The 26,200-nt window shown below is 53.0% G+C and overlaps 1 protein-coding gene across 12 annotated transcripts in view; it reads left to right on the top strand.

The window, feature by feature from the left end:
- The window catches only part of PIP5K1C (phosphatidylinositol-4-phosphate 5-kinase type 1 gamma), a 44,508-nt gene that overhangs the window by 5,130 nt on the left and 13,178 nt on the right, over nt 1-26,200 (top strand). For 8 of the 12 annotated variants that reach the window (XM_044455876.1, XM_044455884.1, XM_044455887.1 and 5 more), the window contains exons 2-15: nt 10,271-10,302; nt 15,112-15,204; nt 16,536-16,666; nt 16,893-17,010; nt 17,206-17,358; nt 17,699-17,998; nt 18,627-18,832; nt 20,327-20,410; nt 20,812-20,860; nt 22,485-22,569; nt 23,088-23,249; nt 23,514-23,543; nt 25,068-25,263; nt 25,474-25,506. In XM_044455876.1, the coding sequence (XP_044311811.1) occupies nt 10,271-10,302; nt 15,112-15,204; nt 16,536-16,666; nt 16,893-17,010; nt 17,206-17,358; nt 17,699-17,998; nt 18,627-18,832; nt 20,327-20,410; nt 20,812-20,860; nt 22,485-22,569; nt 23,088-23,249; nt 23,514-23,543; nt 25,068-25,263; nt 25,474-25,506 (1,672 nt within the window). The remainder of the gene's footprint in view (nt 1-10,270; nt 10,303-15,111; nt 15,205-16,535; nt 16,667-16,892; nt 17,011-17,205; nt 17,359-17,698; nt 17,999-18,626; nt 18,833-20,326; nt 20,411-20,811; nt 20,861-22,484; nt 22,570-23,087; nt 23,250-23,513; nt 23,544-25,067; nt 25,264-25,473; nt 25,507-26,200) is intronic. The other 4 variants (XM_044455880.1, XM_044455888.1, XM_044455886.1 and 1 more) reach the window with 2 other exon arrangements.

The raw sequence follows: 26,200 nt of genomic DNA, 5'->3' as shown, positions 1-26,200 counted from the left end.
GGGAGATGGGCAGGGCCAAATTTAGAACTCCTTGCTCCATGAATGGAGCTATGACCTCCCACTCCTTTGGGAGATCCTTCCCCAACCGGCATCCCAGCTGGAAACAACGGGATTGGCATCCCAAAGCCTGTGGAAGGTACCGCGTTGGGGAGGCTTATTGTAAACTGCCCAGAGGGCTTCAGCTGTTGGGTGACAGGGGGATAAACGGATGCATAGAGGGGTATATATAAAACCAGTGATGGTGATTGTTCCGCCCTCAGTGCCTCTTTGTCCATCTAAGAGCCAGTGTGGTGTCGTGGTTAAGAGCTGGGACTGGGACTCAGGCGATCCGGGTTCGAGTCCCCGCTCAGCCATGGAGCCAACTGGGTGGCTTTGGGCCAGTCACAGACGCTCTGCCCAACCTACCTCACAGGGTTGTTGTTGTGGGGAGAAGATGGAGAGGAGAATGATGTAAGCTGCCTTGAGCCCTTTGTAGGAAAAAGGCAGGATATACATTGAAAAATAAATAAATAAATAAATAAAAATCTAGCCATGACTTGGACTATCTAAGCCAGGCCCCGAGCAGTCTGGCTGGTCAAGTGTCCCTTGGAAAAGGAGCTCACAGGGTGTGATGCTGGTTCCAGGCACGTCAGTTGCCTCGCCGCGTTCGTGGCCTAGTTCTTAAGTTACTGTGGCGAATGGGGATGAAACGACCCACCTATCTTGCCTGCTGCTGTCAGAGCATTTTAATCCTCTTAGGATGTGGGGTGGGCAAAGGCAATGAGTCTGGCAGTGCTGGCACCGAAATGCCAGGGTGCCACTCCGGCTTCTGGGCTGGCCACACATGAGACCAATCCTGCCCAGCAGAAACAAGAAAGAGTCTTGCATTTAATCGCCTGCTCGTCACCATTGGTGGTCAGGAATTTCTTGCGGGAGAGTGAGCGGCGTTCTCTGGGCATGTGAGCAGGCTTGTGACGGAGAAGGGACGAGGCACCCCATCCCTCCTTTGCCAGCCATCTTGGCTACTGTGCTGACTGCAGAATGAATTAAGGCTCTCGCTCTGCAGCCAGAATGGAAACACGGGGGACTGGTAAGGAGAAACGGGTGTTTCTTTTCTGCCATCCAAGTGTGCAAAAAAAAAACAGAAACAAAAAACACACGCCTGTTTTTTATTCAGGGGTGGGGGGATGGGAGTACTTTCTGCTGAGGCAGCTTGACTTGTGTGAGGCAGTGCGGAGCCCCCCCCCCCCCCCGCGCTCGGATAGTGACCCTTCCTGGTTAGCACCGTGTGCAGTAACAGGCAAATTACCCGTTTCCTGAGATTCATCGCTTACATTAAAAACAACAGAGATCCCACTCTTTTCATGGTGCAGATCAGTCGGTTGGTCTGAAAGTGTGTGGCTGGGGCCGAGGGGTGTCCTAGCTGTCCTCAGTGGGGGCCGGGGGGGGGGCTGGTACATCTCACCTCCCTCCCCAGGATGAACAAAACCAGAATGAAGGTGGCAAAATTTATGTTATGTTAGAAATCTGTATTTTATTTGTGTCAGCCGTCCCGAGGCTCTTGCAAAGGACGGCATACACATATCCTAAATAAGAAATAAAATAGGTACCCTGGTAGGAACAGCAGATGCAAAACGAGAGGCAGTAGCCGTTCCCCCGCTGCCCTGCTGACGACCAGTTCCACTCTTCAGTGCAGGGTGCATGCATTTTTCGCCTGCTTGGCATAGAAATGTTTTAATAAATAAATAAATAAATTTGTCTCGAGGGTTTGGGGGCATGATTTGGATTGCATTGGTGTAGCAGGCAAAAGAAAGAATTTGAAGAGATTTACAAATAGCTACAGCCACAAGGCTGTGCCAACTGATCCTCTGTGATCCCGGCAGAGCAGCCTCCTGGCATCTTTCCACTAGAAGGAGCCTGAGCCCGTATGTCAGGCGCAGGGCAGATGCTGCTGCGTGCTCGTGTTCTGGAGCACTGCCGGCTCGCGACGTGCACGGCGGTTCTGAAAGGTGCTAAGGAGCTTGGGAAGGACACGTAAAAAGGCTGCGCTTCATCTGGAGCAGCTTGCGCCAAAACGGAGCAATTATGTGGGATGCAGGGAGCGCTGGGTGCGAGTGAAGTTTCTCGACTCGGGCAGCTTCCCAGCCCTGCCATCGCTTCAGAGATGGGCGCTGCCTTGTCGTGCTACCTTTCGCTGGCCACAGCGGATCAAGACCAATAGCGTGCCGAGCAGCAGCACTTCGTTTTAACCGTGGTTTGGTGCGATCGCCCGAATCGAGCAAACTGTGGGTTGTACTCATCTTGGTTTTGAAGGGAAGATGGCCCAGGCCACCACTTGTGTGAGGTTGGAAGTTGCTGCTTGCACAAACGGCACGTGGGTGCGAGGTCTGACTTGACAGACGAGGTCACTCAGATTAGCTCTGGAGGTCTGTGCACCAAGGGGTGGGTGAAATGAGCAGACGGTCACTGGGAGAGAAACCAGTTGGTTCTAGGAATTGCAGCCAGCTGGTTCTCTTCCTCTGGAGCTAATGACCATCATGGATAATGGAAGTTGTCATCTGGTACATCTGGGAGCACCAGACAGGGGAAGCTTTGCCTAGTGGTTAAGGCACCTGGAAAGTCTTCCCCTTGCTCACCTTGCTTTAAAATTTTACTTCATGTAAAGAGTTTTTATCTGGGGCACCTCTGCCAGAAAAAGGCCTCTGGAGCAGCTTATGCTTAGGTAATCAATAAATAAGACTTCCATTTTTTTAAAGCCACAGTACACAAGGAAATAGGAATGAGGCTGGAAGAAGAAAACATAAGCAGACTGTCTGGATGGTTGATGGTGCTTAGTCTCTCCATCACCCAGGAAGATGGGCAGTCCCTCCTTCCATACGGTCCAGAAGGCTCCAGGTACGCTTACCAGGCCGCAAGGTGAAGCAGCTAACTGTGAGGGGCAGGCGAAGGCAGCAAACTGCTCGGTGATGACGTGGCAAGACTTGGCCTGCGTGCAGCAGAGGAATAAGATGCCGGGCTCGCCTTCAGACAGGAGGCTGGGGGAGGATGCCTCCTCTTTGGCGGTGATGTGAGGAACAGAAACTTCCAGGGCATCTGGCACAGAATGATTCAAGGTTTCGTTTTTCTCAAGGCCTTGGAAAGGAGTCAATTTGGGAAGCCAGTTCTCGCAGGATGTGGCATGGCGTTTCTTGCCTCCAGTCCTCCGTGCTCGGTGACGTTAAAAAGGATGACAGCTCTGCAGTGTACTGCAGTATTTTACGGTGGCGTCGAGCACCCTTCCCCACCCTGGTGCCTGCCAGACGTGCTGGACGCGGCTGGGAAAGATGGGGGTTGTGGTCCTGCACATCTGAAGCACAGCAGGCTAAGTTAGAGGGGGGCATTTGACTGGGGAGTTCCCAAATCCAGATCCTTCAGAGCTGTGAATCTCAGTGGGTGATCTCGGGCTAGGCCTCCCACCTAACTTACCTAGCAGGCTGGTTGTGGGTCAGCTTGCCTCATCCACAGGTTCACCGCCCTTGGTTCAGCGCAGGTGGCATGTGCTACACCTGAAGCTGCTGATACTGCCCAGTCTGTGTGCCTTCCTGGCCCAAGAAGGTCTCTGCAGGGAGCGCGTGGCAGCATCTCCAACCACCCTTCCCATTGTGCTCCTGATCCTTTTTACCAGTTAAACTTACAGGTTCAACCCGAGGGACCATCCGCCTGCCAAGCTGCAATGGTCCCTGTGAGCCAGTCATTCTGAGTCCTTGCTTCAGGGGAGAAAGGTCCTAGGTTTGTAAGCCGCCCCGAGGCTTAGGTGAATGGGGCAGCATATAAGTTTGCTAGCTAGAAAGACAGAAAGACAGGCAGATAGGTTTGGGAGCACAGCCGTCTCAGGTGGGGTTTTTGGCAGCAAGAGGTTTGGTGGGTGGCACAGGGCTTGCCATTGAGGTCACGGAGCTCTCCGGGCAAGGAGGAAGCTGGCTGCCTTGAAAATAGGGTGCAGCAGTTATCGAAATAGGTGTCTCCCCCAGTCCCCAGGATTGTTCTGTGCCCTGTTTCCAGTTCCCTCCCTCAGTTTAGCACCCCAGCCAGCCGTTGCCCGCCTTGTTCCGACCGGGATAGGCATTCAGGGAAGGGGAGAAGCTAGCAAAATCGGAGTATCGCGTAAGCAAACACAGACAATGGCTTCTCCTTGCATTCTGAAGCAAGATTGCCCTGATGGGAAGAAGAGGAACTGAAGGGCAGCGGATATCCTGGGTGAGAGCTTCAGAGGGTATGAGGGCCAGGTGTGTGCTGAATATTCGGTGCTGCTTAACAGAGGTCGTGGCTGAGGGCTGCTGCAGGGAGGGTGGAGAGCAGAAACCCCGGTGGCAAAATGTCTGGCAGAGGCTCATTTTCCTCTCCTGCTCTGTCCCGGGGAGCTCTGGAGAACTGGGTGGGGGGTTTTCCATTGCACAGAGAGCTCAGTGCAGCCCTTTCTGGCAGTGCTGGCTTGAGGGATGCTGAAGGTAGCCAGCCCCACACAGCTGGAGGAACGTGGTTGTGGCCAGCTTGCTTGGCCGCCCTGTGCAGGTGGGCTGCGCGCTGACTCGAAGCCCACGAGCAAGCCTTTTAGCTGCCTGTTGCGAATCGAGCTGTGTCTCCTTCCTTGCACAGAACGGGACCACCACAAAGCACAGGACTCAGTGTACAATTTTTTCATAGAATCCTAGAATAATAGAGCTGGCAGGGGCCATGAAGGCCATCTAGTCCAACCCCTGCTGTTGCAGGACACCAAGTCACACCACCCCACTCAGGTGGCTGTCCAGCCTCTTTCTGGATGCCTCCAGTGTGGGAGAGCCCCCCACCTCTCCAGGCAGCTGGCCCCACTGTCCTATCGCTCTGACCGTGAGGAAGCTCTTCCTGATATCCAGCCTGAATCTGAGCTGATAGTTCTGCATCCTACACTCTGGTATCAGCAAGAAGAGACCTTGGCCTTCCCCTTTGGGATAGCTTTTGCGGTACTTTATGAAGGCTATCCCTTCAAATCTTCTCTTCTCAAGGCTGAACAGGAAGGGCAAGTGCCAAGTTCTCTCAGTCTCTCCTCATAGGGCTGTCTTAGAATCACAGAATAGTGGAGTTGGAAGGGGCCGTGAAGGCCATCAGGTCCACCCCCTGCTGTTGCAGGACACCAGGGCACACCCTCCCACTCAGGGGGCTGTCCAGCCTCTTTCTGAATGTCCCCAGTGTGGGAGAGCCCCCACCTCTCCAGCAGCTGGTCCCACTGCCCTATCGCTCTGACCATGAGGAAGCTTTTCTGACGTCCGGCCTGAATCTGGCTTGCTGCAGCTGGACTTGATCATTCCGTGTCCTACATTCTGTTATCAGTGAGAAGAAACCTCGGCCTTCCTCTTTGTGATAGCCTTAAATCCTCTAAATTTGAAGGATTTATAGAGGGATGTAATGTCCCCCCTCTGTCTTCTCTTCTCAGCGCTGAGCATGCCCAGTTCCCTCAGTCTCTCCTCATAGGACAGCGTTTCCAAACCCTGGATCATTTTTGTTGCCCTCCACTGGACCCTTTCTAAGAGTTTTTCAAGGATCTCTTCATAGGCAGCTTCCTTTTTAAAAGCTGAACTCCTTTCCGAGACTTGATAGGCAGTGGCGTGTGGCTTGCTCGATAGGCACAGGTATAAAACACACACCTCCTTGTTAATTGCCACCGTGACATAAGGAAGAAAGGGAGTGGATGGGGGTCCTAATCTAGGATTGAAATGCAGGCAAAGACTTGTGCCTGTTTCTCCCCGGACGCTTCACAGAATTATCCCCCTTGCCCGCTGTTGCTGCCTTTCCTCGCTTTGATTTGGCTTTAGTTTCGGCAGTTTTGAGCGCTCCGGGAAGATCTCATCTGTCACAGAACGAACTCTTAGAAGGCTCAACCCAGCAGTTTTCTGAACAAACGGAGGAACGCTCATGCGCAGTCCCCTCCAGACAAATGCATGTGCTTTACCTTTTGCTTACGTGTGGCATTCCTAATGCACCCAGTCGCCAAAGGTCTCGGGGCCGTTTCTCCGTGTCTCATTCTCGAGCGCTGTGTATCTATCTTTGTTCAAAGTACCTTCATCACGAGATACCTAGGAGGGCGAGCAGAGAGGATGGAAGCACTAACATAGGACGCCACGAAAAGTAAAAGCAGATCAGAGGCATAAAACGCAGGGCAGGAGCCACTCCAAGGGATGTGCCGGGGAGCTGTCCAGCAGCCCATTCAGTGGCCACAGCCTCTGCTGCACTGGGGAGGGGAGCTGTCCAGGCGAGGAACTGGGTCAGAACAAGGTATTACAGCAGGCACCGTCCGGGGGCTGTGACCCAAAGGGAGTTCGGCTTGCGGTTCCCCTCCCACGTGGGGTGGTGAGACGGACGATCTCTTGCTGCCAGACTCGGTCATGCCTGCTGGCTTCCGTTTGGAGCCTGGGGGTGATCGTGGCCCGTCTGAAGGTGTGTTGTGTGGGGAGGGTTGCTCAGTCTTAGATCCTGGAGGGCTGCAGCCAGCCCAGCTGTTCGCATCCTAGACAGACGACCAGAACTTCCCCAAATCGTCTGTCACTGTGTTATAATATTCCAACCTGAAAGGACGCCCCGTTGCTGAAGCAGCCCTGTCATGCTGCCAAGCAAGCCTTCGCTCCTCGCAGTTCTGTTCTCTCTCACCTGGATGCCTCTTGAAAGGGGGTGGGCGGTTTTTCCTACCAAAGATCATGCTCAAGAAGAGTGGGGGACCAGCCCGCACTGGTCCAGAAGTATCTTTCTGCCTCCTTGGAGCCATGCACCTAGAAGGGTAACCCTGCAACAGCCTCCTCAGCCTGGGAATGATGGGCGTTCCAGTCCATCTCCTCTGAGGATTCCACTCCGAGGAAGAGTTTTTGTTTATTTCCAACACTTTCCTCTGCAGTGCAGCTACCTGGGGAGGTGACGTTCTGTCTGCTTTTATCGGTCGGCACGTTCCCCCGTCCTTGCTGTCGTGTAACCCTAACGCTAGCCCCCCCCCCTTGTGATTCATGAGCCGATACATCAGCCAAAGACTGCTCCAAAAGCACGTCTTTCTTTCCGAGTGTTTCTCTTCATACCCGTGGTTGCCAAGACTGGCTAGCAAGGTGGCTTGTTTTCCCTGATTCATGTGTCTCTCTGCATTTCTGTTTGGGCGAGAGTGGATTAGATGAGAGACATGGGGAAACATGAGCACCTCTATCCTCAACGGGCTCTTTCATGGGTGCCTTGTCGATATATTCTTACGGGTGATTGTTGGTTTTGTCGTTCAGGATGCAGCTGTGTCCCACAGGGGCTCCAGAAGTTGCTTGTGGGTTTACTATTCCATGGGTTTCTTATTTCTCTTGGGTATTGCTGTGCCTCCTCTCCGCCAGCAGCTCCCAGGGCCAGGAGTTGGGGAACATTTCCGGAACATTCTGGGATATTCTGTGACTTAGAGAAATTTCGGACTGTAGCCTCCATCAGCCGTAGCCAAGGAGCTGTACTTCAAAGGGTACCACATTCCCAGCCTCTGTAACTGATCTTAAAAGTAGCCATCCTTGAATAAAAAAGCTTCAGAGAGAAGATTATGCTGAGAAGCCGCTGAACTCTTAATACATGTCACGGGATAAACCTTTATCCTGATTTTAAGCCACATGGGATAGAACTGGCTCTGTTTTAGCAACCCACCCCAACCCGGTGTCCTCTGGATACGTTGAACCACGACTCCTACAGCCCCACAGACATGGCACTGTGTGGCAGCCGTTTGGGCTGGCCTGTATAAGGCCCGAGAGCTATTTCCCTCCATGTCTCAAGTCTCATTCCAGAGATTGGTTGCTCGTGTCCCTTAAGCTGCTTTTCTTATGGGGGGTGGAGCTGGGCAGCCCTCCCAGGCAGAGACTTCTCCAGAAGTGTTGGGCCTCAGCTCTCGTCAGCCCAGCCCGCTTGGGATGCCAGAGGTTGGGTTCTCATCCTAAACGTCTGGGAGCGCCAGGTTGGAGGAGGCCAAGTCAAGTCACTGCTGTGTGCAAGAAGGCCCTCCTTTCTGCCCCTCGGTCAGAGGGTTTTCTACAGGGCTGCCTTTGCCCCGTGCCTTCTGGTTGTGCGAACACTCGCCTGTGCAGTCCTGGCACTGGGTAGGCAACGCTAGCATGGGGGGAATCTAGTCATAAGTGTTGCTCTCCCTGGTGGTCCAGTGGCGCCCTGGAGTGGAAGTTAAATTAGTTTGTGCGGTGTGTTTTTCTTACCAAGCCATCTGGCAGCACACTTAGGAGATTAGCGCTGCCGTAATGCTCCCAGGCACTAGCCAGCAAAGGACTTTCTTTGCTTTGCCCAGGCCGCTTTTCCAAATCAGATTTTCTGTCGCACATTTCAAGTGCCAGCATGTCCAAGACCCCGTCTGCTGTGCTTTTCTTCTCTTCCTGGGGCGGCTGATTTGGCCCTCCTTCTGCGCCACCTCCCCCCCACAACCTGGACCATGCTCTGCCCAGGAGCTTTGATTAGGGCATTTAGAAGCTGCAAGGCAAAGCTGCTTGTGGTAATTATTGCAAGACTGAAGCTTGAAGCTAATCCCCTGCTCTGGAATTTTGACAGAATGCAGAAAAGAGATTAGTCAGCACAGCTTCCCCTGGTATCTCCTAGCAAGATGGGAGGGCGTGGATGGTGGGTCTAATGGTTTTCCTACTTGGATATTGATGAGGATCGCATATGTGAGCTCTTCTCTTGGATGTGTGGCTTGGTGCGAGGCATTGTGTGCCAAGTCCACCTTGCTGAAAATCTGCCTCTCTCAAAAATCCATATTTCTTCCTCAGCCAGCTGCAAAGATACACTCCCGGTCTTAAAGAGTTGATGGGATTGCTGAAAATAAGGATTTCCTGGGCAGAGGTCTGCTGCTCCCACTGAGGGATGGTCACTGAAAACATGCACAGTGACCTAGAAAAAAAAAAAAAAAAAGGAATCCTAGCTTTCCCCAGCCAGCAGTCTAAATATGCAAATGGCAAGAGAAATTTAGCAAATTTGCTCACCATGCATAATTTATATGTGTTGTGAGGTGTCTCAGGGCAAGATCCGTGACATCAAAGGGATGCTGAAATTCAGTTTGTCTGTTAATTTGCTTTCCTGCACTCACCATGTGAGTGAAGCACTCAAAATGCCTCACAGTTTAAAACCACGGTCCCCAACAGAGCTGTACGAGTCGAACAACTAACCTGGTCACCTTGGGTGACCAGAGATTCCATGCAGGCGTTCGAGAAGGCTGGTTAATGAGGGACAGGTCTCTCTGCCTCCTTTCTGCAGCCAACACAGAAACCAAATAGACTTCCTCCGGCAGCCCTTTTGGTTGGAGGCAATGTTTAAAACTGGGCTGCCAAGAAGCAAGCAAAGAGAGTTTTTCATTCTCTGTGGCCAACGGGCAAATGTAGACTAGTTCAAATAAAAGTTAAATGCTAGTAAATGTGTGTCGGCTTATTGTTGACGTTACGGTTTAATCAATGGATAAAACAAGGGGAGAAGGGCTAGAGGAAAAGGGTAAAATTCAGGATTATAAACATGATTGTCATAGAGAAAGTATTTTTACCTTTCTCTTCAGCCTCGAGGAGCCCAGCCTCCAGCACTTGAAACCAGCTGCAGAATAATGGCTTGGAACACTCCATTCAGAATTGAGGGACGAGGTGTCCTCGTGGACGCACACAGCCGAGTAATTAGGCGTCTGTGTCAGACATGAGCTCAAGCACACGCTTTCCCATAGATTTGTCTACCGCTCCTCTTCTCTTACTGATCTTGGCAGTCTAATTTAGAGGAGGGGTGGGGGGCTTTCAGGTTTTGAGCTGTTGGGGACAGAAACCCTTGCTGAGTTACTGTGAGTGGCCTGTCTTTTGGTCCCAGTTGATATTTTGCTTGCTTGTGCTTTTCCTTGTTTGGTTTGTTCTTTTATTGTAAGCCGTCCCAAGATGTCAGTGGTGGACGGGGTAGAAAAGCTTTAAATAAGTCAATGATCATTAGATGCTCAAGCAGCTCTGTGTTTGCACAGAAGTAAAGACTCACTCCCAGAGATAGGGTTAAGGGGTTGCAGTGTAGGGTTGCAGCGTTAGAAGGAGGGGGAGTGGAGAAGGATGAAACACTTGGAACTTGGGTGGCTCGGATTTTTAACACGGGGATTTAAACCTGGAGCAGAGCTTTCTATGGGGGCAAGGGACAGAGGGAGGCCGTGTCTCCCCACACCTGGTTCAGTGGTTTCTCAAAAGAATATGCTATGAGATGCATCCCCCCCCCCCCCCCACTGCCCCGCTGCCTAACTATAACCTTTTTCTCTTCCCAGGACTGGCTGTGAAGAAGGCTGTTCTAACCGAGGTGAGTTTTGTTGCTTCTGTCAGGAAATGCTGCAAAATTGCCCAGGATGTAGCCCAGGGGTCAGCAACCCACGGCTCCGGAGCCGCACGTGGCTCTTGAATCCCTCTGCGGCGGCTCCGTCGTCCAAAATACGGGTCACAGCCACCGATCTGCGACGGAGGCTCTGAGTTACAAAATACTGATAGGTGATGATGAGGCATCCACTCAGGAATGCCTGGCTAGCGGGTTAAGTAAATTACGACATTCCTCTGCTATTGTGCAGGGAAAGAGCGGAACAAGCTTCCTGCAGGCTCTCATGTTACACGAAACGCTGCTGAAAAGATTCTCTTTGTCCCAGTGCAGTCTTCCTCTGAATGTTAAAAGCTTGGGACCTGTCACAATTCACAGCACTTGACTGTTTTATTTGCTAATCAGTCACTAAACACACCTATATCTGCGACTTCTCCCAGTAGGCCAGCCATGGATAAATCGAAGAAAAGTTTCTGAAGAAAACCCAACATTTAATGATACCTGGGTAGATTCATTTGCTTTTACTGCTACGAACTTATGGGGTTTGCTCTTTAATGCATGCAGCCCCTTAGCACTGACTTTGGCTCTGCAGGAAGCTGTTCTCCTATTCAAAATATATCAAAGGAGTCCTACTAGTATATAATGTAAGATTAAAAATAACAGTTTTTAGTGACAGAACAAGAGCTGCAACTAAATCATAATGAAGATATACATAGCATTAAGGTAAAAACCGATATATGCAGTGTTATCTTCATTTTAGATGTCAAAAGGGTTAGGGTGGGAAACGGGTCCAAATGGTTCTTTGAGTGTTAAAGGTTGCCAATCCCTGATCTAGCCAGAAGAGCTAGGATTGGGGGTAGGGGGTGGGGGCTTTTCCGTAGTGGCACCCAAAACTAACTTAATACATCAAAGCGATAAAATTGCAGATGTTTCCATGATCCAGTTGTTGCTTCTTGGTCGTCTGGTTTATTGTAATCCTTCTGGGGCCATGATTTGTATATATGACATTTCAGATTGTTTTTCTGGATGATCGCCTTCTTGGTATCCTTTAAATACATTAGCAGTGCCTAGTTATATACTTTTTATATGGGAAAATGGAGAGGAGAGGACAGACCATTCCTTCAGTCTTCCTCCTAACTTTCCTTTTTCCTCTTCACTCCCCATCCCTCTTTCCTCGTTTGTCGTATCTCTTTAGTTTATAACCCTGTGCGTAGATACTGTCTTGTTTTACCAGTTGCACACAAGCTGCTCCAGAAACCTTTTTGGCTGAAGCACAGAATAAAAATACCGTGATTGAATGGATGAAGCCATCTGGCAGCTGTTACTCCCGCTGCGCCATTGCTTTTTGCTCAGCTTGTACTTCCCAGGATCATAAACAGAACCTCTTTTCCACTAGCCCCACCTCCTTGGCCTCTCCCTCCTTCGCTCCAGTGCCAACCATCCTGATCCCGTGCGTTTCAGTTCTCTAGAAACCAAGGCTCTGGACAGAGCTTTGGAGCCTCGAAAGAAAGCCTTCTCCCACTGGCACCTAGACGATGCTTAGGGACACCTCCTCCTGGGACAGGTGTGGGGAGACTGCCTCTCTTCGGCCAGGTTTTTGCCAGAACGTCAGTCCGGGGTCTTTAAGCACATTGGCTTGGCGAATGAATCCGCTTATTTTGGAAGGTCTTCTGGTCATGGGAGGGAAATTTGAAGCTGCCGTTTCCTGCCCTGTTGGCTGCCTCCTGGGTCTCCACCTGGGTGTTGTTGTTGTTAGTTGCGAAGTTGCGTCCGACCCATTAGAACCCCCATGGACAACACTCCTTCAGGCCTTCCTGTCCTCCACCATCCCGCGGAGTCCACCTAAGCTCATACCGACAGCTTCAGTGACCCATCCAGCCACCTCAACCCCTGCCATCCCCTTCTTCTTTTGCCCTCAATTGTTCCCAGCATCAGGCTCTTCTCCAGGGAGTCCCTCCTTCTCATTAGGTGACCAAAGTATTTGAGCTTCATCTTCACAATGTGGCCTTCTAAAGAGCAGTCAGGGTTGATCTCCTCTAGGACTGACCGGTTTGATTGCCTTGCGGTCCAAGGGACTCGCAGGCGTCTCCTCCAGTGCCACAGTCCAAAGGCCTCAATTCTTTGGCGCTCAGCCTTCCTTGTGATCCAACTCTCACATCCATACATTGCAACTGGGAAAACCATAGCCTTGACTGTACGCACCTTTGTTGGCAGGGTGATGTCTCTGCTGTTTAGTATGCTGCCTAGATTTGCCATAGCTTTCCTCCCAAGGAGCAAGTGTCTTTTAATTTCTTGGCTGCAGTCCCTGTCTGCAGTGATCTTGGAGCCCAGGAAAATAAAATCTGCCACTACCTCCATTTCTTCCCCATTTGTTTGCCAGGAAGTGATAGAACCGGATGCCATGATCTTAGTTTTCTTAATGTTGAATTTTAAGCCAACTTTTGCACTCTCCTCCTTCACCCGCATCAAGAGGCTCTTTAGTTCCTTTTCACTTTCTGCCATGAGAGTGGTATCATCTGCATATCTGAGGTTGTTGATATTTCTCTTAATTCCAACTTGTGATTCATCTAGCCCCCGCCTTTCTCATGATGTGCTCTGCATATAAGCTAAATAGGCAGAGCGACAGTATACAGCCTTGCCAAACTCCTTTCTCAATTTTGAACCAGTCAGTGGTTCCATGTCCAGTTCTCACTGTTGCTTCTTGACCCACATACAGGCTTCTCAAGAGACAAATAAAATGGTTCGATACTCCCATCCCTTTAAGAACTTGCCACAATTTGTTGTGATCCACACAATCAAAGGCGTTAGCATAGTCAGTGAAGCAGAAGTAGATGTTTTTCTGGAACTCCTTAGCTTCCTCCATGATCCAGCGTATGTTGGCAATTTGATCTCTAGTTCCTCTGCCTCTTTGAAACCCTGCCTGGGTTTCTGGTAGTTCTGGGTCCACATACTGCTGGAGCCTGGATTTTGAGCATTACTTTGTTAGCATGTGAACTGAGCACAATGGTGCAGTAGTTTGAACGTTCTTTGGTGTTGCCCTTCTTTGGGATCGGAATGTAAACTGACCTTTTCCAATCCTGTGGCCACTGTAGTGTTATCCAAATTTGCTGGCATATTGAGTGTAGCCCTTTTACTGCATCGTCTTTTAGGATTTTTAATAGCGCAGATGGAATACTGTCGCCTCCACTAGCTTTGTTGTTGCTCAGACTTCCTAAGACCCATCTGACTTCACCTTCCAGGATGTCTGGCTCGAGGTCAGTGACCACCCCATCGTGGTTTTCAGGGACATTAAGATCTTTCTTGAATAGTTCTTCTGTGTAATCTTGCCACCTCTTCTTAATCTCTTCTGCCACTGTTAGGTCCCTGCCATTTTGGTCCTTTATCATGCCCATCTTTGCGTGAAACGTTCCCGTCATATCTCCAATTTTCTTGAAGAGATCTCTGGTCCCCCCATTCTATTGTTTTCTTCTATTTCTTTGCACTGTTCATTTAAGAAGGCCTTCTTATCTCTTCTAGGTATTCTCTGGAAGTCTGCATTCAATTGGGTGTCGCTTTCTCTTTCTCCCTTGCCTTTCACTTCCCTTCTTTCCTCAGCTATTTGTAAAGCTTCCTCAGACAGCCATTTTGCTTTCCTGCATTTCAGGAGACAGAGTACCCGGAGCAGGGCCTTCTCTGTGGTTGCGCCCTAACTATGGAATGCGCTCCCCAGAGAGATCCGCCTGGCACCATCATTATATGTTTTTCTGTGCCAGGTCAAGACCTTTTTATTTGGCTAATACTTACATATAGTAATTTAATTTATTTTAAATGATGCTCAGTGTGGAATAGTTAATTTATCTTATTTTATTGTAGTTTGAAATAATGTTGTAAGCCATCCAGAGACGACAGTAATGGGAGGCATACAAATCTTTAAATAAATAACTGTCGATGTTCAGTCTTGTCATCTCTTGTTTGACCGTGTCCAGCTTGCCTTGATTTATTTTATTTTATTTTATTTATTTTTCGATTTATATCCTGCCTTTTCCCTACAAAGGGCTCAAGGCAGCTTACATCATTCTCCTCTTCCATCATGGATCTTACATTCCAGGTTCCTGTGGAGTATAGATCTTTGCAGCATCGGACTCTCCTTTCACCACCAGACACATCCAGTGCTGAGTGTCCTTTCGGCTTTGACCCAGTCGCTTCACTCTTCCTGGCGCTACTAGTACTAGCCCTCTGCTCTTCCCCAGGAGCACATTGGACACCTCCTGACCTGAGGGGCTCATCTTCCAGCGTCATCTCTTTTTGTCTTTTGGGGCTGTCCATGGGGTTTCATGGCAAGGGTACTGGAGTGGGTTGCCATTTCCTTCTCCAGTGGATCACGTTTTGTCAGAGCTCCCTGCTATGACCTGCCCGTCTTGGGTGGCCCTGCATGGCAGAGCTCATAGCTTCACTGAGCTATGCAAGCCCCTTCGCCACAACAAGGCAGTGATCCATGAAGGATCCACCTGGGTTTTAGCTGTGATCAAAACTGTGCGCTTTCCGCTCTGGATGCCAGGATACGTTTTCAAGGCAGCTTAGTGCCCCTCAGTCTAAGAGTGCCGCATGCAAAGCTTAGAAACTCATACAGTAAACTCAGCTCACACAGACGTCTCCTGCGTCCTTTGTGTTTACGGCCCTGGACGGGCAAGGACTGACTTGCTCCAGAGCTGAGCTCCATGGCAGTCCCTTGCGGGATGCCGCCCTCCCTCCACTTTTCCTGGGTCAGGAACAGGCTTTCCTTGCTGGTTTTTGCTCACCTTGACTGTCTTCCCTTCGCAGGCTCCATCTTTGACAGGGCAGCCGGGGGCTGGCCAGGGGAAGAAGATAGGCCACCGAGGGGTCGATGCTTCGGGGGAAACAACATACAAGAAGGTACGCTCTCCTGGAGCAGAGGAATCTAATTCTTTTCTGCTCGTGGCAGAACTCCGCTTTTGGGAGGTTCTCCCAGGGCCAGGCAGGACCGAAGACAAAACCAGCAGGGGCCAAAACAGCAAGGACAACAGCATACGAGGTGTGACACAAAAATAGCCAGATTAGTAATAAAAATATATATTTATTGATGAATTGCAGCATTCTGAACATTGTCACCTTCTATATTTATTCATTTAAAATATTTATATGCCGTCCTAATTCGCGAAAAGCCTCAGGACGGCTTACAACATAAAATAAGACATAACATAAATAAAATCCCTGGCCCACACTGGCTGCAATTAAAAATATAGAAAAAACAATATTAAAACCTATTAAAATATCGCTGGAATAAAAAGGTCTTAACCTGGCGCCAGAAAAAAAATAACGACGGCGCCAGGCGGACCTCTCTGGGGAGCGCATTCCATAGATGGGACGCCACCACAGAGAAGGCCCTCCTCCGGGTACTTTGCCTCCTAATGTCCTTCACGGAGGGCTCCCAGAGGAGGGCCTCTGCTGCCAATCTCAAGGGGCGGGAGGGCAAATATGGCTGCAGGCGCTCCTTCAGGTATCCAGGTCTCAAGCCGTTAAGGCTTTATAGGTGATAACCAGCACCTTGAATTGAGCCCGGACTTTGATCGGAAGCCAGTGAAGCTGGTGGAGGACTGGGGTTATGTGGGGTAATGATTTTGCCTTCATCCACTGACGCAAAACGAGTTCCCTTCAGGTCACTTTTGATTTTTGGGAACAAGTAAAAACCACAGGGAGTGAACTCGGGTGAGGAGGGAGAATGATCGAAGACAGGAATGTTTTTTCTACTCAAAAACTGCTTTACGGAAAAGCATTGTGCGCGGGAGGACGATGTTGATTCGCTGTTTGATTCCCCCCCCCCCAATATTATCGCGGCAACACGTGTAGCGGGTGCAATTAGAATGCTGACCGGGTTATTCGTAGGATATACCTGGCCAGCCGGCGGTTTGGGAGGGCGTGTAGGAGGAGATACGGTTCTATGCTGTACGTCTAGCCGAGCTCCAGACGATTTTCCAGGAAAGCCCTACACACAATCCAGTTATTTCTGTGTCTCGCCTCGTATCTTAGAGCTGTTTCCGCCTTTTGGAGTGGGAAAAGCTTACAGCACCACAGACAGGCGGTGGGGCAAGGGAAGTGGGAAGGCAGCTTCTGGCAGATTCCGTGTGCCCTCCTTCCTCCTCCTCCTCGTCCTCCCGCGAACTCAGTTTGGGGGAGACGGTGCTGTCGCCACCCCTCTCACCAGTCTCCTGTCTTATCCACCACAGACCACGTCGTCCACCCTCAAAGGGGCCATCCAGCTCGGGATCGGCTACACGGTGGGCAACCTCAGCTCCAAGCCCGAGAGGGATGTCCTGATGCAGGATTTCTACGTGGTGGAGAGCATCTTCTTCCCCAGGTGGGGCCACTGGAGCCGGGCGGGGGGGACACTGGCACAGCCAGCATCTCTGGGCGGGGCTGGGGCTTGGGACCGCTCCCTCTCCCAGGAGCTGTGGTGGACAGGCGGGGGGTGTCACAGCTCGCTGTGGTGCTTTAAGTAGAGATGCTGTCGCTGGCAACAGTGCGGAGAGGACCTGACCGGTACTGTTTGTGTATGTGCCCCCCGCCCCCCCCCCACGATGCAGTGAAGGCAGCAACCTCACCCCCGCACACCACTACCCGGATTTCCGATTCAAAACCTACGCTCCAGTAGCTTTTCGATACTTCCGAGAGCTTTTTGGCATTCGTCCTGATGATTATTTGGTAAGAGCGGCTTTCCACCTTCCCCTTCCGAAATCTAAAGCAGGGTCTGGCGGGGGGTGTCGGCAAACAGTGTCTGTGAGGTTGGGGGTTGGCTTACGGTGGGCAGAGGGCCCGCCGGCATGTCTGCCGATCCCCCTGCGTCAGCCTTGCTCCCCCAATACTCCCTGGCTTTATTTTCTGGCCTTGTTCCCCCAGTACTCCCTGTGCAACGAGCCGCTGATAGAGCTGTCCAACCCTGGAGCCAGCGGTTCCCTGTTTTACGTCACCAGCGACGACGAATTCATTATCAAAACAGTGATGCACAAAGAGGCCGAGTTCCTTCAGAAGCTCCTTCCAGGTTATTACATGGTATGTGCTGGAACTCGCTCTCGTCGGCTGTGTCTGAACTCAGGGATGGCATTTTATTCCTCTGTTTGTTACAACTCCCTGGCAATTTGACAAAGATAGTGAATATCATCCTGTGTAAACCACCCTGAGAATCCTTTTTCCCACTGCAGAATGAGATAAAAATGGAACAAAATAAATGCATGAGGACCAGAAACTTCACACTTGAACAGTAGAAGTTGAGATGGCCAGGATGCTGAAAATGCCTGTCAGAACCACGATTGCACACTTGTGGCTTGTGTAATTTGTTGGGAAGCACATCCTGTGGCTTTCTTTTGATTCTGTTTTTGGAACTCTTATCTAGAACTTGAACCAGAACCCCCGGACGCTACTGCCCAAGTTCTACGGCCTCTACTGCGTCCAGTCTGGGGGCAAAAACATCCGGGTGGTGGTGATGAACAACATCCTGCCCCGGGTGGTGAAGATGCACCTGAAATACGACCTCAAGGGCTCGACGTACAAGCGCCGGGCCTCCAAGAAGGAGAAGGAGAAGTCCAGCCCCACCTACAAGGACTTGGACTTCATGCAGGACATGCCCGATGGGATCATGCTGGACACGGACACTTTCAGCGCTGTGGTCAAGACGCTGCAGAGGGACTGCCTGGTAAGTCCTGCAGGGGGAGCGCCAGGCCAAGCGCGGTGGATGGCGGCTCCGGGGAGAGCCCAGCGGAAGGAGTCCGGACCCCCCGCGATAGCCTGCAGCGCTCGCCAGCCCCCCTTTGGAACGCAGACCCCTGCTCCACGCAGAGGAGGTCCGACTCTCGCACGCGTCACCCTCGCCAAGTTTATGAGACCCGGCCAGCGGCTCTCCCTGCCCTCTGTGGCCCGATCGTTCCAAAGGGCTGCCGGCCCTTGCCACGGGGAGTGTGGGAAGCCCATCGTGCCCTGCAGGAGAGCTCACGGGCGGCAGCAGCTGCAAGGTGGGCTGTCAGTCCAGGGGGCCTCACCCTGCCTGCGCCAGGGCTGTTGAGTGTCCCCCCTGCCCACGGTGAGAGGCACCTGTTGAGCAGGGCTTGGGTGAAATCCTTCCCCACGTCTCCTGCCCAGTCCTTTTCATCACGGACCCCGGGCATCCAGCCCAGGCAAGCACGGGCTGCCCACTGGGCCCCTCCCTGAATAGAAGTGGCCCCCCGCGTTCAGGCTCTTCGTGTGCCGAAGTTAACTGCCAGAGCAGGATCGGAGCGATTCCCCGGTAACCCCCCGCTCGCCCCCTTTCTCTGCCCCCACCCCAGGTGCTGGAGAGCTTCAAGATCATGGACTACAGCCTCCTCCTGGGAGTGCACAATATAGACCAGCAGGAGCGGGAGCGGCAAGCTGACGGCGCCCAGAGCATGTCCGACGAGAAGCGCCCTGTGGGGCAGAAAGCCCTGTACTCCACCGCCATGGAGTCGATCCAGGGCGGGGCGGCCCGGGGGGAGCCCATCGACACGGATGACACGTGAGTCCCACAGGGGCAAGCGAAAGCAGCCGGTATGGGCAGGACCGCCCGTCTTGGGGGCGGGACTCCCCAGAGCAGGGGGGCGGCGGTGCTGCAGGGGAGCAAGGGAGGACGGCTGTCTCATCCCCAGGCTGCAGAGATTCCCGGGCGGGGGAGAGGACTTGCGGATGCCGCGGGAGGGCGGAGCGATGGGCCCGAACAAAGAAAGGGAAGCCGGGCCTGCAGCCTCGGCCTTTTTCGGTTTGTGAGGAGCCAGCCGTTCCTTTTTCAGGCCAGGCAGCGGCCAAAACGGTCTCTGCACAGGACATGGGGCACAAACAGGCTCCTGAAAGTATAGCTGGCGTTCAGGCCTTGCAGGGCCCTTCTTTGGCCGTTGGCCATGCTGGCTGGGGCGGATGGGTGTTGAGTCCGAGCAGCACCTGGCCCCTGGCGGAAGAGGCAGAGATGCAAGAGAAGGTGAATCACTGAACAATCTGCAGCGGTTGGTGGACGAGCCAGACCGAGAGCCGTTCCGCTGATCCAGAACGCACTGCCTGTCTCTCGTTTTCCTTGACCTGTTTTCCATCTCGTGGCAGATCCAGTTTCTTTCTTTGGGTTTTAGTTGTGCCCCGTAAAGCCTTTGGTCACGTGCCGCATGGCGGTGCTGCTGCGAAGCTCAGCCTTTTCTCGGCCAGCTCTTGATGTGCTGCCGGGAGCTGACAGGGCCTGCTGGCCACGTGGCACACTGGGGGCCTGGGAGACCTGCGTCCCAGCCCCCGCCCGGCCACAGATGCCGCTGGCTGCCTTCGGCCCTCCCACAGGAGCTCAGCCCAGCCCTACCTCCCAGAGGGTTGTGATGGGGCCTAAATGGAGCTTTATGGACTGCTGTGGGTTTCTCTCAAGGGATAAAAGGCGGGATATAAAGGTGGTATAGCAATTTGAGTGCCCATTCAACATTCGGACAATGCTGAGTAAAGCAGATGGTTATTTATCTGGCCGGGGCGGCTTATTTTATATTGTGTGTGTATATATACATATAATATACATATAAATATACACATATACATATACATATATATATATCAAATTATTATTATTATTCTAATGTGTATATTTTAATTTATGTGGTTTTAATTTATTGTTGTAAGCCGCCCCAAGGCTTCGGCGAATGGGGCGGCATAAAAATGTTTTAATAAAAATAAATAAAATAAAACAGGCTGTAAAGGTAGCTGGCTGGCAGCAATCGATTCAAATATATACGTGCTAAATACACACACTCTCCTGTATCTAAAACATAAGGACAGGCCCGTCTTCGTAGATCTGTAGTGGGTTCTCCCTGGTTCATGTCTGTGCTCAATGCCTGGTTGGGGGAAAGCTTGAGCGGGCGCATGGTTCTGACCTGAGGCGATGGACGGAGCAGAGTGACTCTGGGTCTGTGCCTCTGGCGTGCGGGATTATCGCAGCGTCAGCCAGCAAGGGGGTGCTGACCAGCCCGGCTCGGCCTTTCCTCTTCAGGATGGGCGGCATTCCAGCCGTGAATGGCAGAGGGGAACGCCTGCTCCTCCACGTGGGCATCATCGACATCCTCCAGTCCTACAGGTAGGCCTTTTGGGGTCTCTTGGGACCGTCAGTGCAGGGGGTTTCCTGAGGGGAGCAGTGCATGCCCTTTTCGGCCCTGGAAGCGGTCCATTATGCCAGTTCGGGTACTGCGTGTGGGCAGGGGAATCTGCTGCCTGTAGGCTCACACACAGCCACTGTCCTCATGTGGGTGGCTCCTTTTCGGCCACCGAGGAATGAGCTGTGGGAAAAGCTGCGGAGAACACAGGTAGTGGGGAAATGGGAGGGGGTCTGCCTGCAGGCGTTCTTCAGGCCTTAGAATTCCACCCCGTGTCTTACAGAGAGACAGGGAATTTGGGCTTTTGAGTTTCAGGATAATGCCGCCTTTGTTTACACACCTCTCGCTTGCTGTCCTCCATCTTCCCCTTCCACTTGCAATCCAGATTCATCAAGAAGCTTGAACATACGTGGAAGGCGCTCGTCCATGATGGGGTGAGTTGCGCTAGGCAGGCTGCTGAGCGACCGAGGTTGCTGCCACGGCTCCCCAACTGCATTCTTGGGGGTCCTTGGTGCTCTCCAAGGGCTGTCGCCTTTCTCGGGGGTGCCCACAACCATTTCCTGAGTTCCCAGATGAGTCCAGAATGGCTGAGGACCCCTTCCTCACGTACCATTGGTGGGGGGCCATGCAGCGGTGGGAAAATGGTCTTATTTGGCCTGCAGATGATGGAAAGGGCCTGAGATGCTGGAGAACCTCTGTCCATCCGAACAGAGTCCTGTCTAATTCCAGGGAACCTTCTGCCTTGTGATCCATCTTTTTGATGGCTTCTAGTCCAGCTCGGCTATTTTATGATGGCAGAAAGTATTTGGCACAGCCGGATTCATCGCCTGCAATTAAGGAAGAGAGCCAGTGCGGTGCAGTAGTTAAGAGCATGGGACTGGGACTCAGAGGATCCGGGTTCGAGTCCCCGCTCGGCCATGGAGCCAACTGGGTGGCTTTGGGCCAGGCACAGACGCTCAGCCCAACCTACCTCACAGGGTTGTTGTTGTGGGGAGAAGATGGAGGAGGAGAATGATGTAAGCTGCCTTGAGCCCTTTGTAGGAAAAAGGCAGGGCATAAATTGAAAAATTGATTGATTGATTGGTTGATTGCTGATGGGCAGATCGTGCAGCACCAAAGATAGACGTGGTGTGCAGCACCAGCAGAGCATGGCGCCATATTGAAAGAGGCATTCCTTCCCATCTGATGGTTGAGGGGAATATTACCACCACGGTGCTTAAATAGAGAAAAACTGCCATTGGCGGGCACCCTCTTGGAAGAGGTTCTCCCCTTACCCTTATTTGCAAGGGAATGCCTCTTCCGTGTTGGTGCCTTCTGGGCGAAACATGCACGTCCTCTAGCTCGTTCCTACTACAGGTGCTTATTAGGAACTACCACAAGCCGGCACCATCTTAGAAGAGGCTTTCCCTCTTGCGCTCCTGCAAGAGAGAACGCCTCTTCCGAGAGGGCACCAGGGCTCTCTGGTTGTCCTAGGAACGCATCCGTACGGCGCAGCGGGCACAAGGCCCGTGGATGCGTTTCCCCCGTGCACACAGGCAGGGATGCCACCTGCTGTGACCTGGTGCTGTTTTACGTTTAAAGCTGCGTTGCCCATAATTTGGGCGGTGGTGCCGCCTCTTTCTCTTCTCATTCCAATCATCGCAACAAGCATAAGCGCGCCCGGTCTCCCGTTCTGTCCTTGAACCTGGGGCTTCCTCCCAGGGCATCGCTGTTTGCTTCCTTCTCTCCTCCTCTTCCTCCTCCCCCACCCCCAATCTGATTTCGGACTGAGCTTTTGGGGCTGCAGCCTGCCGTACAGCCCAGTGCAGTCGCTGGCACGGCCTCCATAAACACCGCTTCTGCAACGGTGCCGAAGCTCGTTGCAGAAGCCCGCAAGGCCACTCCCAAACAAGGCGAGGCAGCAGGCGGCATCCCAAACTTCACATGCAGCGGCGTGTGGGCGAAGCCGAGGCACGGCCATCTTGCCTTGCCTTGCCTTGAGGCCCAGCTTTGCTGCAAATGCCTCTCCCGTGCACATCGCCCTGGGTGCCATTCCCGTCTCCTCTCCTGCTTTTCTAGGATACAGTGTCGGTCCACCGGCCCAGCTTCTACGCTGAGAGGTTCTTCAAGTTCATGACCAATACAGTGTTCAGGAAGAGCTCGTGTAAGTGTGCAGCTATCCCCAGTTACTGATTGCGCTTTCTCTCCTCTCTCTGTAGCCCTCAGAGGCCACAAAGAAGAGGGCTGGCTGGCTGTTTGGCTGGCTGGTTTGTTTATTTATTCGTTTCATTTTCATTTCATTTCATTTCCGTTTTTTCATAATGGGGCAACAGGACACCTGCTGCCCTCACCTGGTCCACGGCACAGTCCTGTGCAGCGATCATTCCCCCTCCCCACAACTCGCTTCAGCCCCACTTGGTGCAGATGTCGGTCTCCCTCCCTTCGGACGGGCCGCTCCGGCATGCTTTTATCGCTTCCCTGCCTGCAGCCCTGGCAACACTTGTGGGAAAGCGTGGTACAAACATCATCACTCAAGAAGGCAGCGCTGTGCACCGTTGCTTGTGCGGGGAGGGGTGCTCCCCTGCCATGGGGTTGTGGGGCGGGTTCTGAATCCTGCGCTCCCAGCCGTCTCTCTCCAAACCTGGAGCCTTTCCGATGTCTCTGACCCCACTCCCCTTGCAGCATTGAAAGCGTCCCCCTCAAAGAAAGGGCGGAGTGCCTTGCTAGCCATCAAGCCGCCGGGGCCCATGGCCGCATTTTCAGCAAGCCAGATCCCCTCGGAGAAGGACGAGGCCCAGTATGACCTCCGGGGAGCCCGAAGCTACCCCACACTGGATGACGAAGGTAAGGCCACATCGCCAACCCTCGCCTCGCCGGATGCCGGCGGTGCCTGGTGTACCGCCTTCCCAGCCTGGCGGCTTCAAGAGGCGTTGGTTATCCTGTACAGCTGCAGGGCGCCAGGCTGGGGAAGGCCACCCTAGGAACCCCCCCCCCCCCAGACTCCTCCAGCCCCCTGGCCTCTCCCCGCTTAGTGCGAGTAGCCCCGCCCAGAATCCTGGCCCCATCCCGTAAACGGTGTTCCCTGAATCTCTTGCTGTGCTTTTGCAGGTGCTAAAGTTAATCACGACCGGGGAGAAGGTAAGAACACCGCTTTCTCCCTCGGTTAGTGGATAGAAAATGGTGCCCGGAGGAGTTGGGGGCCTTCCGTGTCTTTGGTGGGCAAAGAAACAGTGTGGTGGCATCTGATCTTAAGCTCCGCTCCTTGAAGGACTCCAGCCCAAAATGCAGCCATGTACTTCTTTGGAATCTTCCCCTGCAGGCCTTTGGGACTGGCTTGGAGGGGCCCTTGAATTGCGGGGCTACCTCATCCTCCCGAAAACAGCCAGCACGTTTCAAACCGTCCTTTCTAAGGCCTCATTCAGTTAGGGATCATTCTTGAGCATCTCAAGACGGGGGCTTCACCGGCCGCACGAGAGGAAGCAAAGTGAGGGGGGGGGGCGGGCTGTGAATTTCTGTGCCTTTCTCCTTGCAAGCTGCAGTCCACTTGTGCTTCCCCGGCCGTCTTCTGGGTGTGTGAATTAGGAGGCAGGTGGTGCCTTTCCTGTGTGCATGTGTTTCACACGCTGTTGGAATGGATGTCTGCTTTGTTGGAGAGGCAGAAAGGAAGGGCGGGCGATGGAGAGCTAGAGCGGTGCCCAGTTGTGGCCCGTTTGATGAGGAAAGGGTGTCCTTGCCTGGGATTGGAGGACTGGGGAATGGATAGAAGCCGCAGGACCTTCTCCTCCCTGCCTCACACATGCCAATCATCCGGCACCTTGTTTCCATGGTTACCCATGTCATAGGTGGCTTGTCAGGTTGTCCAACACCAGCAGAGCTGGTTTCGGTACCTCCTTTGTATGAGCCCTGGGCAGCAAGCTGGAGGCCGCCCCTTCTGGGTTCGCATAACATGAGAACTGCACACGGTAGTGGTGGTTGTGGGAATGGGGCGAGGCATGACTGGATTCTTTTCCTCCTCTGACCATAGAGACCCCATCTTAAGAATTAAAATCACCTTCCATCCCTGGAAAGATTTAAGTTGAGGGAGTGAGCAGGGCGAGAGGGAAGGGCAAAATCTCAGGTGTGCTGCAAGATCTCTCAGGCGTTCCCTGTCGGCGTGTGTCTCAGCAGCGCTGGATGTCTTCATGTGCTCCGTATTCGCTTTGCAACCGTGAGGGCTAGGAGATCGTTTTGCTGCTTTTTCCACGGAGTTTGAAATAGCTCGGCGGCCTCTGTCCTGAAACACAAGCGGTGCCACACAAATATTTCAGGCCCTTTCCTCAAGCACCTGGTCCTGGCTGGGAGGGAGAAGTCATCTAGTTCTCTGTTCTTCAGGCTTCTTTTTGGCACATGGCGCGCACATGCATGCGCAAGTCATTGACACCAAGGCAGAGCTGTTCGCGGTGTTAGCATGGCAGAGGAGAACCCCGGTCCCCCAGGAGGCCTTTCGCCTCGGCTCCTGGGCCATTTCCATCCTCCGTAAGGCCCAGCTGCCTTTCCCCTGGGAAAGCAGCTTCCCCTCGAGACTTGTGGGTCACTTGCTGTGCACTGAGCGGAGCACAATCTGGAAGTGAGTGAGGAACAGCTGTGCGACCGTCAAACCCTGCCCTCCGTGTGCTTTGGCAGAATTCCCCGTCGCTACTCAGGGCTCTCTTCTCTCCTGCCTCCTCACGGGCATGACAGGGCGGCCAGACCTGCTTCCTTGCACTCCCCCATCATTCGAAGAAGCCACGACAGCCTCCATCGCGACAACGCTCTCGTCCACGTCTCTGTCGGTCCCCGAACGCTCTCCATCCGAGTCCTCAGAACAGCCACGGTACAGGTAAGCACAGCTTCTCGATCTCTTCTTTCTGTTGTTCACCGGGGGTTGCTTTTCTCAGGGCTTGGACCCCTACCCTGGGCCCTGGCTTAACCTGGCTCCACCAGATGCTGCTTGGAGGAGGGGGGTTCCAGTCCCCGAAGGGGTGCAGGGGAGGGATCGTGTGGCGTTATAATCATTGTGCTGAAGTGACCTTCCCCCGTTCCCTTCCAGGAGGCGCACGCAATCCTCAGGGCAGGACGGAAGGTGAGTCGGACGCTTTCACGCCTCCTCCGTGTCTCCTGGGAACGGCCCGCCGCCCTCCCCTGTCCCCGGTGCCTCATCCCTGCTGCCCTCTCCATATGGCTGAAGTTGCTTATTAGTTATGTAATCAGAGTGTTTTCTCATCCCACCCCTCAGCCCCCTCCGAAAGTTCCCCAGAGGGGAATGCAGTTTAGAGCGAATGTACACGTCTAGTAAACGCAGCGCTGGCTGGCCAAGTGCATTGGAGTGGGTGGGTTCTCCCCGAGCCCCAGCGCCGTCTGTGCGCCTGCCCCCGGTCCTTCTCGATCTGGAGAGGGCAGGGGCGGAACGTGGGCGTCTGCCCACAGGGCCTCTGCTCTGCCATTGAGCAAGGACCTCCCTCCCACCAGCTTAGCTAATCCTGCTTTATCCTTTCTATCTGATCCTCCCAACAGCCCTGTGAGGTCGGTTAGGCCGGGGTTCGGGGACGGGCCTGAAGTCACCATGGCCGGGCAGAGGTTCAGCCCGACCCCCTGTCCCTCGCATCCCGGTGCTCTCAGCGCTCCTTGCGGCTGTGTTCCACCCACGCCCACCTTGAACCTCGCCGCCCCAGCCCCTCCCGAAGCGCCACCCCAAATCCTGCTCTGAGCAAAAGACAAGTGGTCGTGATCTGGTGCAAAACCCTGAGAGGGAGGGGGTTTCGCTGCCCTTCTGTGCC

Source organism: Varanus komodoensis, unplaced genomic scaffold (genome assembly GCF_004798865.1).
Source record: "Varanus komodoensis strain SLA01 unplaced genomic scaffold, ASM479886v1 scaffold80, whole genome shotgun sequence".
Taxonomy (NCBI): Eukaryota; Metazoa; Chordata; class Lepidosauria; order Squamata; family Varanidae; genus Varanus; species Varanus komodoensis.
The sequence above is the reverse complement of the archived record's forward strand: the minus strand, read 5'-3'. Positions and strand labels throughout refer to the sequence as shown.